The sequence below is a fragment of the Xyrauchen texanus genome, chromosome 10 (assembly GCF_025860055.1).
Source record: "Xyrauchen texanus isolate HMW12.3.18 chromosome 10, RBS_HiC_50CHRs, whole genome shotgun sequence".
Lineage (NCBI taxonomy): Eukaryota > Metazoa > Chordata > Actinopteri > Cypriniformes > Catostomidae > Xyrauchen > Xyrauchen texanus.
Window position 1 is genome coordinate 5,201,852 of NC_068285.1, and position 17,332 is coordinate 5,219,183.

General features: G+C 41.1%; 1 protein-coding gene across 3 annotated transcripts in view; it reads right to left on the reverse strand.

Moving 5' to 3' along the window:
* Window positions 1-2,494: 2,494 nt before the first annotated feature.
* LOC127650407 (ectonucleotide pyrophosphatase/phosphodiesterase family member 3) overlaps window positions 2,495-17,332 on the reverse strand; it is a 42,649-nt gene continuing 27,811 nt past the window's right edge. For 2 of the 3 annotated variants that reach the window (XM_052135834.1, XM_052135837.1), the window contains exons 18-26: window positions 15,661-15,833; window positions 15,294-15,339; window positions 11,372-11,526; window positions 11,062-11,197; window positions 5,488-5,565; window positions 5,207-5,339; window positions 4,454-4,610; window positions 2,938-3,152; window positions 2,495-2,786 (exon numbers count right to left, since the gene is read on the reverse strand). In XM_052135834.1, coding sequence (XP_051991794.1) covers window positions 2,979-3,152; window positions 4,454-4,610; window positions 5,207-5,339; window positions 5,488-5,565; window positions 11,062-11,197; window positions 11,372-11,526; window positions 15,294-15,339; window positions 15,661-15,833 — 1,052 coding nt within the window. In that variant the 3' untranslated portion in view covers window positions 2,495-2,786; window positions 2,938-2,978. The remainder of the gene's footprint in view (window positions 2,787-2,937; window positions 3,153-4,453; window positions 4,611-5,206; window positions 5,340-5,487; window positions 5,566-11,061; window positions 11,198-11,371; window positions 11,527-15,293; window positions 15,340-15,660; window positions 15,834-17,332) is intronic. The other variant, XM_052135835.1, reaches the window with a different exon arrangement.

The following is a 17,332-nucleotide window of genomic DNA, read 5'->3' on the forward strand; positions in this document are numbered from 1 at the left end:
TATCCTGAGGTCACCAGAACCGGACAGATCCAGCACCATTCCTGCTTCGTGTTGGACTCCACTGCTACGTGTCTCTGAATGATGATGACTAAATGCAGCCGGTGCCAAACATCACTACAGTCTATTATGACGGACTTCAGAGGATGAACTGATGCCAACTTCAACCATAAGACATGGGATACTTCATATGCCATTGTCTGAACCTTGGATTTAGGATGGTCCACACCGAACCTCACCGAAATGACCGACCGGTTGAACTGTGATGCACCTCACTGATCTCACCTGCATCACCTCGGTCTATTGATGGACTGCGCTCTTGAAATGGAATATATAGACTAACCATTGCCAACAAAAGCCTTCATCAGCCAATTAACAAGGACAATTGCATCTATGTGAACTTCTGCAGTTAATCCAGGATGGACTTCAAAGACATTAATCATTAATCTTACAGTTCAAACACAATCTATGTTTAAACACTGACCCTTAACACTTAGTTTAATCATTTTAAACCATGACTTTAACTATACATAAGTAATATTTACATTATATTCCTGATATTAGTCAGAGGGGAACTGGCCCCCACAGTGAGTCTGGTTTAGGGTTAGGGTGGGGTTAGTCAGAGGGGAACTGGCCCCCACAGTGAGTCTGGTGTAGGGTTAGGGCATATGTTAGTCAGAGGGGAACTGGCCCTCACAGTGAGTCTGGTTTAGGGTTAGGGCGTAGGTTAGTCAGAGGGGAACTGGCCCCCACAGTGAGTCTGGTTCAGGGTTAGGGTGGGGTTAGTCAGAGGGGAACTGGCCCCCACAATGTGTCTGGTTTAGGGTTAGGGTGGGGTTAGTCAGACGGGAACTGGCCCCCACAGTGAGTCTGGTTTAGGGTTAGGGTGGGGTTAGTCAGAGGGGAACTGGCCCCCACAGTGAGTCTGGTTTAGGGTTAGGGTGGGGTTAGTCAGAGGGGAACTGGCCCCACAGTGAGTCTGGTTTAGGGTTAAGGTGGGTTTGGTCAGAGGGGAACTGGCCCCCACAGTGAGTCTAGTTTAGTGTTAGGGTGGGGTTAGTCAGAGGGGAACTGGCCCCACAGTGAGTCTGGTTTAGGGTTAGGGTGGGGTTAGTCAGAGGGGAACTGGCCCCACAGTGAGTTTGGTTTAGGGTTAGGGTGGGTTTGGTCAGAGGGGAACTGGCCCCCACAGTGAGTCTGGTTTAAGGTGGGGTTTGGTCAGAGGGGAACTGGCCCCACAGTGAGTTTGGTTTAGGGTTAGGGTGGGGTAAGTCAGAGGGGAACTGGCCCCCACAGTGAGTCTGGTTTAGGGTTAGGGTGGGGTTTGGTCAGAGGGGAACTGGCCCCCACAGTGAGTTTGGTTTAGGGTTAGGGTGGGTTTGGTCAGAGGGGAACTGGCCCCCACAGTGAGTCTGGTTCAGGGTTAGGGTGGGGTTAGTCAGAGGGGAACTGGCCCCCACAGTGAGTTTGGTTTAGGGTTAGGGTGGGTTTGGTCAGAGGGGAACTGGCCCCCACAGTGAGTTTGGTTTAGGGTTAGGGTGGGTTTGGTCAGAGGGGAACTGGCCCCCACAGTGAGTCTGGTTCAGGGTTAGGGTGGGGTTAGTCAGAGGGGAACTGGCCCCCACAGTGAGTCTGGTTTAGGGTTAGGGTGGGGTTAGTCAGAGGGAACTGGCCCCCACAGTGAGTCTGGTTTAGGGTTAGGGTGGGGTTAGTCAGAGGGGAACTGGCCCCACAGTGAGTCTGGTTTAGGGTTAGTGTGGGGTTAGTCAGAGGGGAACTGACCCCCACAGTGAGTCTGGTTTAGGGTTAGGGTGGGGTTAGTCAGAGGGGAACTGGCCCCCACAGTGAGTCTGGTTTAGGGTTAGGGTGGGGTTAGACAGACGGGAACTGGCCCCCACAGTAAGTCTGGTTTCTCCCAAGGTTATTTTTCTCCATTAATCCACATCTTATGGAGTTTTGTGTTCCTTGCCACATTCGCCTACAGCTTCCTCACTGGGGTCATTAATACAAATATTATTTAATTACTTATTTTAAACACGATTAAGAATCATATTTTGTCTAATTACACAATGATGATTCATCGACATTATATACATTACAGTTTTATCGTCTGATCTTCTGTAAAGCTGCTTTGAAACGATGTGTGTTGTGAAAGGTGCTAAACAAATAAAATTGACTTGAACTGATGATGTGTGTGTGTGCGTAAGTGTGTGTTTTGTGGGATTTGTATGTATATATGTGATGTGTGTGTGAATGTTTATGTGATGTGTGTTACTGTGCTGTGTGTGTGTTGTGTGTGATGTGTGTGTATGTATGTGATGTGTGTGTTGTGTGTATGTGTATGTATATGATGTTTGTGTATATGGTGTGTGTGTGTGTGTGTGTGTGTGTATTTCTTATATAAGAAAATATTAATTTGATTGATTCTTTCTTGTAAAAAGAAAAGGAATCATGAAACATAAAATATAATTCAAGACTTTAATATTTTGTTCAATGTTATTTTAATTCAGCAATGATCATTTTTGTGTGTTTATGGAGTGGTAGTGGCATAGTGGCTAAAGCACATAACTGGTAATCAGAAGGTTGCTGGTTCGATCCCCACAGTCACCACCATTTTGTCCTTGAGTAAGACACTTAACTCCAGGTTGCTCCGGGGGGGACTGTCCCTGTAATAAGTGCACTGTATAATACATTGGTACTCAGAAGGTTGCTGGTTCGATCCTCACAGTCACCACCATTGTGTCCTTGAGTAAGGCACTTAACTCCAGGTTGCTCCGGGGGGATTGTCCCTGTAATAAGGGCACTGTAAGTCACTTTGGATAAAAGCATCTGCCAAATGCATAAATGTAAATAAATGTAAATTTTATGGCACACATGATATCTGCTCAGGTCAATAAATATTTTCATGTCATTCTTCTGAAGCACTAAAATCAACCTCACATGAAAACAAATGAAATGAGACGGACATGAACATGTTTGGTTCAGAGTTTTGGATGAATGGCAGCGGTTGGGCGGGTCTTGAGTCGCAGGAGCTCAGGGATTGGCTGATCGCTGTCTTGATAAAAGTCCAGTCCAGTGATCCATTCCACATCTCTCACACGTGATTGGTGCATCCAGAGGAGTGACTCCGCCCACTGCGACTCGGGCTGATCGCTCTGTCACACAATCACAGCAGAACTGATGAAATCACACTGATGAGGTCTTGTGTAGGACACATGATTGTATATGTCATGAAATATCATCAAAATCATTTTAATGCCAGTGGTGTTTTGCTGATAATCAAACTGTGATCAATATTTCATCAATAGGGCATGTTCATTTTCTAATGTAGAGCTCAGGATGACTATATTCTGCACAGACCACATCAACCATTTAAAATCTCATTTAAAGCTGCTGTGATGTAAACTGAAGAAGAGTGACTCATTAAACAAGTGAACTCTTCATACAGACGGTGAGATCTTCCTGTTTCCTGGTGAAATGAACACTCGAGGTGCTACAACATCAATGACTTTTATTCACTTTCTCACAAATCACGAGTTAAACTGCAGATTATCAGTTCATAAAGACTAAATTTTCACCCTGTTCCTCACACAATGCTATCTCATGACATCTAAACGTGTTTACTAAAGCGCGTGACTCATTTTAACCTCGAGACCCGAGTGTGACGCGGTGTGCATTTCCCTTTTTGATTTGTAACTAGTAGCACCTAATAAACATCCCAAAAAAAGCGAATTGTTTTCCTAATAATGGATGTCCTCATATGTGGACAGTGGAACTATGTGCTTAGAACCGTATTGAACAGTGTTAAAAAATAAAATATATCAAAATGTGTATTAAAATGAAGCAAAATGACTCAAAGATGTGTGAAAAATATTCTAGATAAATAACATGTTTTTTTACTTTTGAGGGAACGTGGTCCTGATTTACACGTATGTGGACATCATGTTTATCAGCGTGCTGACACGCGATAAATAAACTGATTTATTAAAGCGACATATCAAATGAAACTAGAGATGCTAATCTTTACAACCAAACATGTTTCCATGCAAAAACTGAAAGAGGTTTCTTACTAGAGGCACTTTTGATGGAGTGCTTCACAGAAATCAATGTCATGTTGTTGTGTCCTATGACACTATTGGTTAGGTTTAGGTTTAAGGTTTAGGTTTAAGCTTTAGGGTAGGGAGGTTGTTTTTGTTGATTTAAACACAATTAACCTTAAAAATCTTCTTCTGTTTAAGAGAACATTTACTCGCTATTAGCGCTACCCAGTGGACATTTCACCTGGGAACTTCTGCGATACGCGTAACGAACCGCGTAATGTCATTTTACAAAAACTTTGCCACAGTCACGTCATTTTACAGCGATCAGGCTACTTTTGGATCTCATTGTATATATTAGATTTATTACTCAGTCATTTCATGAATGAATGTGATAACAGGAAATGTGTGATACTCACTGTGCAGCTCTCGGAGTTCTCTTCTCTGTGAGGAAACAGGAATGAAACGGTCTGCAAATCTGCGGTACACTCATTTACCGTCTGTCCGTCATCCTTACAGCTTGTGAGAACCGCAAAATAATGTGTGGGGAGAGGAATATCTGTACCTGCAACAAACCTGAACACACACTTTAATCAGAGTTAGTGAGTCCAGATCTGCTCCAGTCACTAAATATCTGACCGAAACTTCTGTTCAAATCCTCACGGGAATTTACAGGATTAATATATATATATATATATATATATATATATATATATATATATATATATATATATATATATATATATATATATAGTATATATCATGTAAATGTACTGAATTGTCAAATAATAAAATCATAATATTACCTATGTTACTGTAATACATTAATGACAATCCCCATTGAGAATACTGAGAATGTCAAAATGTCACAAATGTTTTTTTGCATTACAGTAAGAGAATTGGAAATTAGTTTTAAATCATTGTATTTAAGTATGTTAAATGTTGTGAAAATATTGTGACAATGCAAAAACTCTTAATGGTTGTAAAATATGGCTCATGTTCTTAATGCAGTGTCACTTCTTATTTTGGGTGATTTTGGGGTGGAAGATGTGTGTGTGTGTGTGTGTTCATTCACATGAATTGATCCCTTTAGGATGATTCTGGATCATATGATGATTGAATAATTAGGCTACAGCTCTGGATGTGTTGATGTTGTAACTCAAGACACATACTGTTGAATCTGCTCTGGAGTGTCAAAGTGTCCGTCGTAATCATAATCATAAGCAGGACCTGTTACCACATTAATACTGTTGTACTGAGATGCGTATTTGAGTAACAAAACCTCCTGAAAATACTGCCACAATCCTGCAGAAACAAACAACAGAACAACAACGACATCAGTCTCGACACGTGTGTGTCAGTGTGTGTGTGTGTGTGCATGCATGTGTGTATCTGTGTGTGTGTGTGTGTGTATGAGTGTGTGTGTGTGTGTGTGTGTGTGTATAACACTCACTCTTAAACTGCGGGTACATTGGCACCACGTTTCCCAGTGTGAGAGCGTCAAACTGGTCTTCAGATGAGCTGTTTAGATCTGTCAACACAGCAGATAATGGAGAACATTTGCCTTAATGTTGTTTAGATATAAAAGTTAATTTTACTATTAAAAAAACAAAACATTGAACAAAACCCTTATTGAAACTAAACTGCAAAAACAGACTTCAGACATCAGATAAATTCATCAGGATGTTTAAATGTCAAAAATGTTGAACAGATTGAACACAACGAACACAATGAACACAACGAACACAACGAACACAATGAACACAATGAACACATGGAACACATGGAACACAAAGAACACAATGAACACAATAAACATAACGAACACATGGAACACATTGATCACATTGAACACAATGAACACAACAAACACATTGAACACAATGAACACAATGAACACAATGAACACATTGAACACAATGAACACATTGAACACAATGAACACAATGAACACATGGAACACAATGAACACATGGAACACATGGAACACAATGAACACAACCAACACAACAAACACATTGAACACAATGAACACAATGAACACATTGAACACAATGAACACATGGAACACAAAGAACACAATGAACATAACAAACACAACGAACACATGGAACACATTGAACACAATGAACACATTGAACACAATGAACACATTGAACACAATGAACACAATTAACACAATTAACACATTGAACACAATGAACACAATGAACACATTGAACACAGTGAACACATGGAACACAAAGAACACATGGAACACAACGAACACAACGAACACATTAAACACAACGAACACATTGAACACAATGAACACAATGAACACATGGAAAACATTGAAAACAATGAACACATGGAACACATGGAACACATTGAAAACAATGAACACATGGAACACAATGAACACATTGAACACATGGAACACAATGAACACAAAGAACACATTAAACACAACGAACACATTGAACACAATGAACACAATGAACACATGGAAAACATTGAAAACAATGAACACATGGAACACAATGAACACATGGAAAACATTGAACACAATGAACACAATAAACACATGGAACACGTGGAACACGTGGACCACATGGAACACATTGAACACATTGAACACAATGAACACAATGAACATGTGGAATACATGGAACGCATTGAACACAATGAACATGTGGAACACGTGGAACACGTGGAACACAATGAACACAATGAACACAACGAACACAATGAACACATGGAACACAATGAACACATGGAACACATTGAACACAACGAACACGACTAACACGACGAACATATGGAACACAACTAACACAACGAACACAACTAACTCAACGAATACAATGAACACATTGAACACATGGAAAACATGGAACACAATGAACACAATGAACACATGGAACACAATGGACACATTGGACCCACTGGCCCCCACAGTGAGTCTGGTTTCTCCCAAGGTTATTTTTCTCCATTAATCTACATCTTATGGAGTTTTGTGTTCCTTGCCACAGTTGCCTACAGCTTGCTCACTGGGGTTATTAATACAATTATCATTTAATTATTTTTAAACACTATTAAAAATCGTATTTTATCGAAATTACACAATGATGATTAATCGACTTTATAGACATTACAGTTTTATCGTCTGTTAATGCTGATATTCTGTAAAGCTGCTTTGAAACGATGTGTGTTGTGAAAGGCGCAATACAAATAAAATTGACTTGACTTGACATTGAACACATCGAACACATGGAACACAATGAACACATTGAACACAATAAACACACGGAACACATGGAACACAATGAAAACAATAAACACATGGAACACAATGAACACAATAAACACATGGAACACATGGAACCCAATGAACAAAATGAACACATTGAACACAATGAACACATTGAATACAATGAACACATGGAACATATTGAACATGTGGAACACATGGAACACAATGAACACAATGAACACATGGAACACAATAAACACATTGAACACAACGAATACAATTAACACAACAAATACAATGAAAATATTGAACACATTGAACACAATTAAAACATTGAACACAATGAACACATTGAACACATTGAACACAACTAACACAACGAATACAATGAACACACAGAACAGATGGAACTCAATGAACACATTGAACACAACTAACACAAGGAACACAGTGAACACATTGAACACAATGATTACAATGAACACATGGAACACATGGAACCCAATGAACACATTGAACACATTTTACACAATGGACACATTGAACACAATGAACAAATGGAACACATGGAACACAAGGAACACAAGGAACACATGGAACACGTAGAACACATGGAACACAATGAACACATGGAACACAAAGAACACATTGAACACAAAGAACACATTGAACACAACTAACAATGAATACAACGAACACATAGAACCTAATGAACACAATGAACACAATGAACTCAATGAACACACTGAACACATTTTACACAATGGACACATTGAACACAATGAACAAATGGAACACAATGAACACAATGAACACAATGAACAAAATGAACACAATGAACACAATGAACACAATGAACAAAATGAACACATGGAACACAATGAACTCATGGAACACAATGAACACATGGAACACAATGAACACAATGAACACATTGAACACAATGAACTCAATGAACACAATGAACTCAATGAACACACTGAACACAATGAACACAATGAACACATTGAACACAATGAACACAATGAACAAAATGAACACAATGAACACGTGGAACACATGGAACACATGGAACACAATGAACACATGGAACACATGGAACACAATGAACACATTGAACAAAATGAACACATTGAACACACAGAACACAATAAACACATGGAACACAATGAACACATTGAACACAAAGAACACATTGAACACAAAGAACACATGGAACACAAAGAACACATGGAACACATGGAACCCAATGAACACAATGAACACAATGAACACACTGAACACAACTAACACAACGAATACAATGAAAACATTGAACACATTGAACACAATTAACACATTGAACACAATGAACACATTGAACACATTGAACACAATGAACACTTGGAACACAATGAACACATTGAACACAACTAACACAATGAATATAATGAACACATGGAACACATGGAACTCAATGAACACAATGAACTTATTGAACACAATGAACACATTGAACACAATGAACACATTGAACACATTGAACACATTGAACACAATGAACACTTGGAACACAATGAACACATTGAACACATTGAACACAACTAACACAATGAATATAATGAACACATTGAACACATTGAACACAATGAACACAATGAACTTATTGAACACAATGAACACAATGAACACATTGAACACAATGAACACATTGAACACAATGAACACAATGAACACAATGAACACATGGAACACATGGAACACAATGAACACAATGAACACAATGAACAGAATGAACACAATGAACACAATGAACACATGGAACACAATGAACATAATGAACACAATGAACACATTGAACACATTGAACACAATGAACTCAATGAACACAATGAACACATTGAACTCAAAGAACACAATGAACACAATGAACACAATGAACACAATGAACAAAATGAACACAATGAACACAATGAACATGTGGAACACATGGAACACATGGAACACATGGAACACAATGAACACATGGAACACATGGAACACAATGAACACATTGAACAAAATGAACACATTGAACACACAGAACACATGGAACACTTGGAACACAATGAACACAATAAACACATGGAACACAATGAACACATTGAACACAAAGAACACATGGAACCCAATGAACACAATGAACACAATGAACACATTGAACACATTGAACACAACTAACACAACGAATACAATGAAAACATTGAACACATTGAACACAATTAACACATTGAACACAATGAACACATTGAACACAATGAACACTTGGAACACAATGAACACATTGAACACAACTAACACAATGAATATAATGAACACATGGAACTCAATGAACACAATGAACTTATTTAACACAATGAACACAATGAACACAATGAACACATTGAACACAATGAACACATTGAACACATTGAACACAATGAACACTTGGAACACAATGAACACATTGAACACAACTAACACAATGAATATAATGAACACATTGAACACATTGAACACAATGAACACAATGAACTTATTGAACACATTGAACACAATGAACACATTGAACACAATGAACACAATGAACACATTGAACACAATGAACACATTGAACACAATGAACACATTGAACACAATGAACACAATGAACACAATGAACACATTGAACACAATGAACACAATGAACACAATGAACACATTGAACACATGGAACACAATGAACACAATAAACAGAATGAACACAGTGAACACATGGAACACAATGAACACAATGAACACATGGAACACAATGAAAATAATGAACACATTGAACACATGGAACACAATGAACACAATGAACACATGGAACACAATGAACACAATGAACACATTGAACACAATGAACACAATGAACACATGGAACACAATGAACATAATGAACACAATGCACACAATGAACACATTGAACACAATGAACACATGGAACACAATGAACACAATGAACACAATGAACACATGGAACACAATGAACATAATGAACACAATGAACACATGGAACACAATGAACACATTGAACACAATGAACACAATGAACACATTGAACACATTGAACACAATGAACACATTGAACACAATGAACACAATGAACACATTGAACACATTGAACACATTGAACACAATGAACACAATGAACAGGTGAACTAAATCCCATGCCAGTCAAAGTGTACCTTCCCTTTAAAATTAAGCATTCTTTTGATTCATTACTTTAATTCCCACTGGAGTATTCCATGAACTTAAATTATGTAATTTTCAACAAAGTAAAAATGTATTAATAAATATGTAATAATTATTATTATTTATGGGTTTTCTTATATTTTGTTAAAGATTAATACATTTAATTAGATGGAATTTTAATATTGATTAAATTGATATGCATATATTTTAGTTTGCACATTATCCACTTGTTATTTCTGTTGACTAAAATATATAGACTATGATATTTTATTCAGAATAAACTGACTAAAATGAATGAATATTAAATATTATATATATATATATACACACACATACACATTTAATTTAAAGGACATTTTGTCAAAAGAACAAAATGATGATGATAAAAAAGAAATGTGTGGAAAAAACTGTTTACATGCTTTAGAAGTCTTAAAGGTTAAAAACAGCCTGTTCAATTGTAAGAGTCAGAGAGCGGCTGAAACAGTGTCATGAAAACTAAATGTGGACTGCTTTTGGAACATACATGAACCTCAGGGGTAAAATAAGTAACAATAAACACATGTATGTTGTTTCACTCACTGGGCGGGTACAGGAAAGAGTGTGTGATGTTAACAGCGCTCTCGTACTGATCACATGTTGCACTCAGATTGGCTGGAATCCTGACGTCTGCTCGGAGACAATCTGAGACAACCGGAGACACAGAACCACCTTCAACCTACACACACACACACACACACACACACACCCACACACACACACACACACACACACACACACACACAATCACACATATATACACACGCGCACACACAAAACACACACACACATCATCCCAATGTTGTTCTTAATTGAGTTTATCAGTGTGTGTGTGTTTGTGTGTGTCTCTCACCGGTTTGTCCACAGTAAATGAGCTCCACACAGGTGTGTGTGTGTGTGTATTATATGCATTGATGAATCCGTGTTGATACAGCAGACAGTATTCAGCACCAGTGTGTAGAATCCGTGGACGGCCGAACGACATGTGTCTCTTCATGCTCGCTGACACTGAACACACACACACACACACACACACACACACACACACACACACACACACACACACACACACATACACACACACAGAAACACACAAACACACACACACACACAAACACACAAACACACAAACACACACACACACACACACACACAAACAAACACACGTGTTGGGTTGTGTTTCCATGTTTAAGGGGACTTTACATAGACATAATGGTTTTTATACTGTACAAACTTTATATTCTATCCCCTAAACCTAACCCTACCCCTAAACCTAACCCTCACAGAAAACTTTCTGCATTTTTAAATTTTCAAAAAACATAATTTAGTATGATTTATAAGCTGTTTTCCTCATGGGGACCGACAAAATGTCCCCACAAGGTCAAAAATTTCGGGTTTTACTATCCTTATGGGGACACTCACTCACACACACACACACACACACACACACACACGCGCACACACACGTCACATAACAATACTCAGGACGTTCTGTTGAAGTTTATCAGATGTTGTTTGTGAACTCGTGTGAACTTCTGATGAAGAATGTGCTTTAATCTCACATGCATGGTGAATAAATCTGTGTTATCTCAATGTTCTCACACATTATCTCACCACTGACCAGCACTCCTGTGAGGTTTAATCTGAACTTTCTTCTGACGTACTGCTCTGAACATTGTTAATGACGTACAGTAATCAAGAGTTATCTGGAGTGAGCTACAGAGAATGAAACTCGATCATCATGAAATCTCAGTTATGTGAAAAGAGGAGTCACATTTCAATTATTCTCAAGAAACTTATCAAGAAAATGTGCTGGTACTGTTTTCAAACATAATCATAAGAAAAACAATTAATTGTTGCTCACTGGTGCAATCATAACATCCTGGAGCTGACCTTGCTCAAAACGGTGGAGATGATTGAGGATTTTAGGAGGAACACCCCAACATTGACCCCACTCACCATCCTGAACAGCACTGTGGCAGCAGTGGGGTCATTCATAAAACTGCCCCATTGAGCAGTAACTATGTGCAATAAACAGCTTAGTCTATTTACATTTATCCTTGTACAACAGCATCTTTTTACTGCAATATGGTAAAAAAAGATGGTTAAGTGTTACGGTAATGAGTATTAATGTAGTAAATATTACTAGGCAATAGTAAATGAATGTACTTAAGTGTCCTTAAAATAATGTTCGTTGCTCTGTTTTAAATTACGCACTTATGCAAGTTTAAAATATTAAAGAAATGTATTTCTGGTAGACGTTTTTCAGTCTGTCATTCAGTGTGTCATTCTGCTCTCCACCAAAGAAGACTAAGAGCTGCTCAGAGCATCTAAAGCGCCAAGTGGATGTGCAAAGCACACATCAAATACAGCAACAATAAGGCTGGGTCTGCCTCCTCCCGGGGCAGCGCTTGCAGGCTCACCACCTGCTCCCTAAAAGGGTTTGTGAGTACCTTGGGCACATAGCCCGGTCAGGGTCTCAGAATCACGTGAGAGTCTTCTAGACCAAACTCCAGGCACATTCCACTGACAGAGAACGCTTGCAGGTCCCCCGACCCTCTTGATGGAAGTGAGCGCGATCAGGAGGGCAGTTTTAATGAGCCTGTAACTTGACTGACTCTAGGGGATAGAACGGGGCTCTCTGAAGGCCCAGCAGGACCATGGAGAGGTCCCATGAGGGAAAGAGGTGCGGCCTCGGAGGGTTCAGCCTCCTGGCGCCTCTCAGGAACTTGATGATCAGGTCACGCTTACCAAGGGACTTACCTTCAACTGAGTCATGGTGCGCTGCTATAGCAGCTACGTACACCTTCAGGGTGGAGGGTGACAGCCACCCTCCAGCTTCAACTGCAGGAAGGAAAGCACTGACCAGACTCTCTGGGATCTTCACTATAGGAAGAAAACCACTTAGCAAACACACACCACCTCAGGGAATACAGCTGCCTTGTAGAAGGAGCCCTGGCCTGAGTGATAGTGTTTACCACTGTAGGTAGTAGACCACTTAAGTCTTCCGTATCCCATCCAGGGACTGGACGTGGAGGTTCCAGAGGTCTGGGCGTAAGTGACAGATTGTGCCCCGTCCATGAGAAAGAAGGTCCTTCATCATGGGAATTTGACAGGGAGGTGCTGTCACGAGGAGCATGAGGTCCAAGAACTAAGTCTGGGTGGGCCAATATGGCACCAGAAGGGTGACTTATTCCTCGTCCTCCCTGACCTTGCACAGGGTCTGTGCAAGTAGGCTCACTGGTGGGAATGCATATTTGCACAGCCCCCAGGGCCATCAGTGTGTCAGCGCGTCTGTGCCGAGGGGGGCTCCCGTCATTGCATACCAGAGCGGGCAGTGGGAGGATTCCCGGGAAACAAACAGGTCTACCTGTGCTTTGCAAAATAGACTCCAAATCAGCTGGACCACCTGGGGGTGGAGTCTCCACTCTCCACCGAGTGTCGCTTGCCACAACAGCGTGTCTGCTGTAGCGCTGAGGCTGTCTGGGATGTGAGTGGCCTGCAGCGACCTCAGCCACTGCTGATTCCAGTGGAGGAGATGGTGGCGAGTTGCTTTAAGCAAAGAGAGCATAAGCTGCCTTGGTAATTTATATATGCCACCGTTGCTGTGTTGTCGGACCAACACATACTTGCTGCGGACCCATGGCAATAGCATCCACAGGGTGAGCAGTACAGCCAGCAACTCTAGGCAGTTGATGTGCAAACACAGCCATGGTCCAGTGACTGCGTGCCTATAGCACACGGCACCCCCAACCCGACTTGGTGGCGTCTATGGTAACCATGACACATCTGGATACTTGCTGTAGGGAAACTCCTGCACATAGAAATGCAAGGTCTGTCCAAGGGCTGAATAAGTTGTGGCAGAGGGGCGTAAAAGCCACACAATGTCCATCTCGGGACTGGAGTCTGAAGCCAGTGCTGAAGCAGTCTCATATGCATCAACCCAAGCAGCGTGACTGCCACTGAGGATGCCATATGCTCCAGGAGCCTCTGAAAGTGTTTCAGTGGAACCGCTGTTCTGTGCCTGAATGATTTCAGAGAGATGCTCTGAACTGGGGAGAGCTTGCACTTTTCCCAGTTGACCCGAAGCCCTAGACGGGTGAGGTGCATGAGCACCAGGTCCCTGTCTGCGCACAGCAACTCTTGAGAGTGTGCTAGGATCAGCCAGTCGTCGAGATAGTTGAGCATGCGGATGCCCACTTCCCTTAATGGGGCAAGAGCTGCCTCTGCGACCTTCGTTAAGATGCGAGGGGACGGGGACAGGCCAAAGGGGAAGACCTTGTACTGGTATGCCTGGCCATCAAAAGCAAACCATAGGAAGGGTCTGTTTCGGGGTAAAACCCAGACATGAAAGTACGGATCCTTTAGGTCTACTTCCGGGAACCAATCTTGATGCTGGACGCATGGCAAAATGTGTTTCTGCATCTTAAATGGGAGTCTGTGCATCCAGGAATCTCACAAAGACACAAAGTCACATCTTTAAAAACACGTTTACATCAATGTGTAGTTCTAATAGAGGAAAATATACATTTCATAAATATATGCTCTTTTAATAGTGGTGTCGAAGCGCCCAGGGGCGTAATCTGCACTACTCGTGCAGAAGGAGAGAAAGCCACTGGAATGAGGTGTATGGAACAGCGGTATTATTCAGCTCCCTGATACACAACCACTCGACTCGCCAATACCCATTGGCCTTTCTCAAAGATTTTAAGGTGTTTTGGGCCTCCCAAGAGCGACCCCCTAGTGTCACTACATCCACACAATGTTGAATTTACCTTCTGTGTCTGTGAGATTTAATCGTGAGTTGAGATTCATTCCATCCTGAAAAACACAAACACACAATAAGGTGTATCGAAAGTGTGTTTGGATTGTGTGCTAGTCATTGTGTGTGTGTGTGTGTGTGTGTGTGTGAGTGTGTCTGTGTGTGCAGTTGCAGGCAGCTGCAGTTGAGTGTGTGTGTGTGTGTGTGTGTGTGAGTGTGTGTGTGTGTACCAGTTGTGGGCAGCTGCAGTTGAGTGTGTGTGTGTGTGTGTGTGTGTGTACCAGTTGCAGGCAGCTGCAGTTGAGTGTGTGTGTGTGTGTGTGTGTGTGTGTGTGTGTGTGTGTGTGTGTGTGTGTGTGTGAGTGAGTGTGTGTGTGTACCAGTTGCGGGCAGCTGCAGTTGAGTGTGTGAGTCGGCTGTAGGTTGGTGAGCGGGCACTGAAGTGGTTCGCTCAGTTCCTGTGGGTGACGGGGTGTGTGAGGTGGAGCCCGCAGCAGGTGATTCAGACTGCCGTGAGTGCCGTTATTCTGGAACGGACTGATTCCCAGAACATCTGAGAGAGAAATGAGGAGCATCAACAGATTAAAATACTTTATCCTCATTTATTTAAGTTTCAGGATCTGCTTATTTAATCAGTTGATTATAATGTTGGTATGACATACTGTTTTTCAACATTTTGAAAGACTCAAAATCCCTAAACTTAAAAAGAAGGTGGACTTCTGTCTATTCCTAATAGAGGTGATCATGCTTTTTGTATCACTGTGGAACAGCTGACCGAATGACCTCAGGACCATCTGCTCTCTATCTGTTTTGGTAGAAAAAGACTCTCTGTTGTGTGTATCTAGCCTGAAGTTTCTCTGCTTTGTCCCCCGACTCAAACTATGACTGTCAACACAGAGGACACTGAGGACCAGTTGGTCTCCATATAAACACTGATTTCAGCCTTTAACTGTTGTTGAAATTCAGGATTTTGCAAAAGGGACACAAGCACCAACTACATGATTTATTATTCTCTGTATGTGGCAACACCTCTAAACTCTCCAGGGTGTGATCTGAGATTAAGATGTTTCCAATTCAGCAATCAACAACAGATGAAATGAGGGACTTGAATATTAAAAAGAAATTATTCTAGAATAAATCTTCTGGACTGATGAAAGAATGTATAGTCCCTACCAGATGGGTTCAAAGTCTTCAAATATCTGCAATACCAAGATATTTACCCATCCTGTGAAGCGTCAGTGTTGCTCTAGGGGACTTACACACTTAAGCTTCACTATGATCAAGTCCATCAAGAGATTAAAGTCTCCCCCCAATATTATATCATGAGGGGTACCAGCGGTTTGCAACATTGCTTCAAGATCTATAAAAAAGCCCTGATCATCAGCGTTATGTGCGTAAATATTAGTCAGAACTTCCTTTACTCCTCGCCTCACATTAGATCTTTATCTGATGATCTCAGAAATTTGGGCAGAATTTATCAGGTCCGTCTCCCTCAGCGGATCTCTGAGCCGGGACTCTGTGAGCTCGCTCGATGTCCAGCTTGTGGCCTGTTATGTCCCGCAGACTGGGGAAGCGCTCGTCTAGGAATTTCACCATATCTCGGGCTTCCTCATGCTCAGGAATTCCAATAATTCGGACGTTGTTTTGTCGATTTTGACTCTCCAAATCCTCCACACGCTGCAGATTCACCATGGTTGCTAGCAGGTTAGCAGATAATTCCCTCTCTGATGACTCCAGATAATCGATCCATTTGAATTTCGTCTCCATGGCAGTGAACGATCGGTGTATTACAGCGAGATCCTCCAAGTCTGCAACGACTTTCGTCAGCATTGCCGACATGTTCGACAGTTGACATTGGATCTCTTCCACTGCACCGGCTGAATTGAGTCCCGGGCTTCCGGCCTGTTGCTCAGGGGCTTCAGCTTGAGCACATGAGAGCCTTTATAACTCTCCAGAGCAGAGGATGAATTGTGAACAATCAGAGTGTATCGAATCTCGAATGCCATTTTCTTTCTTCTGACTGTTGTAATCTCTCTTTTTTTTATTCATTTG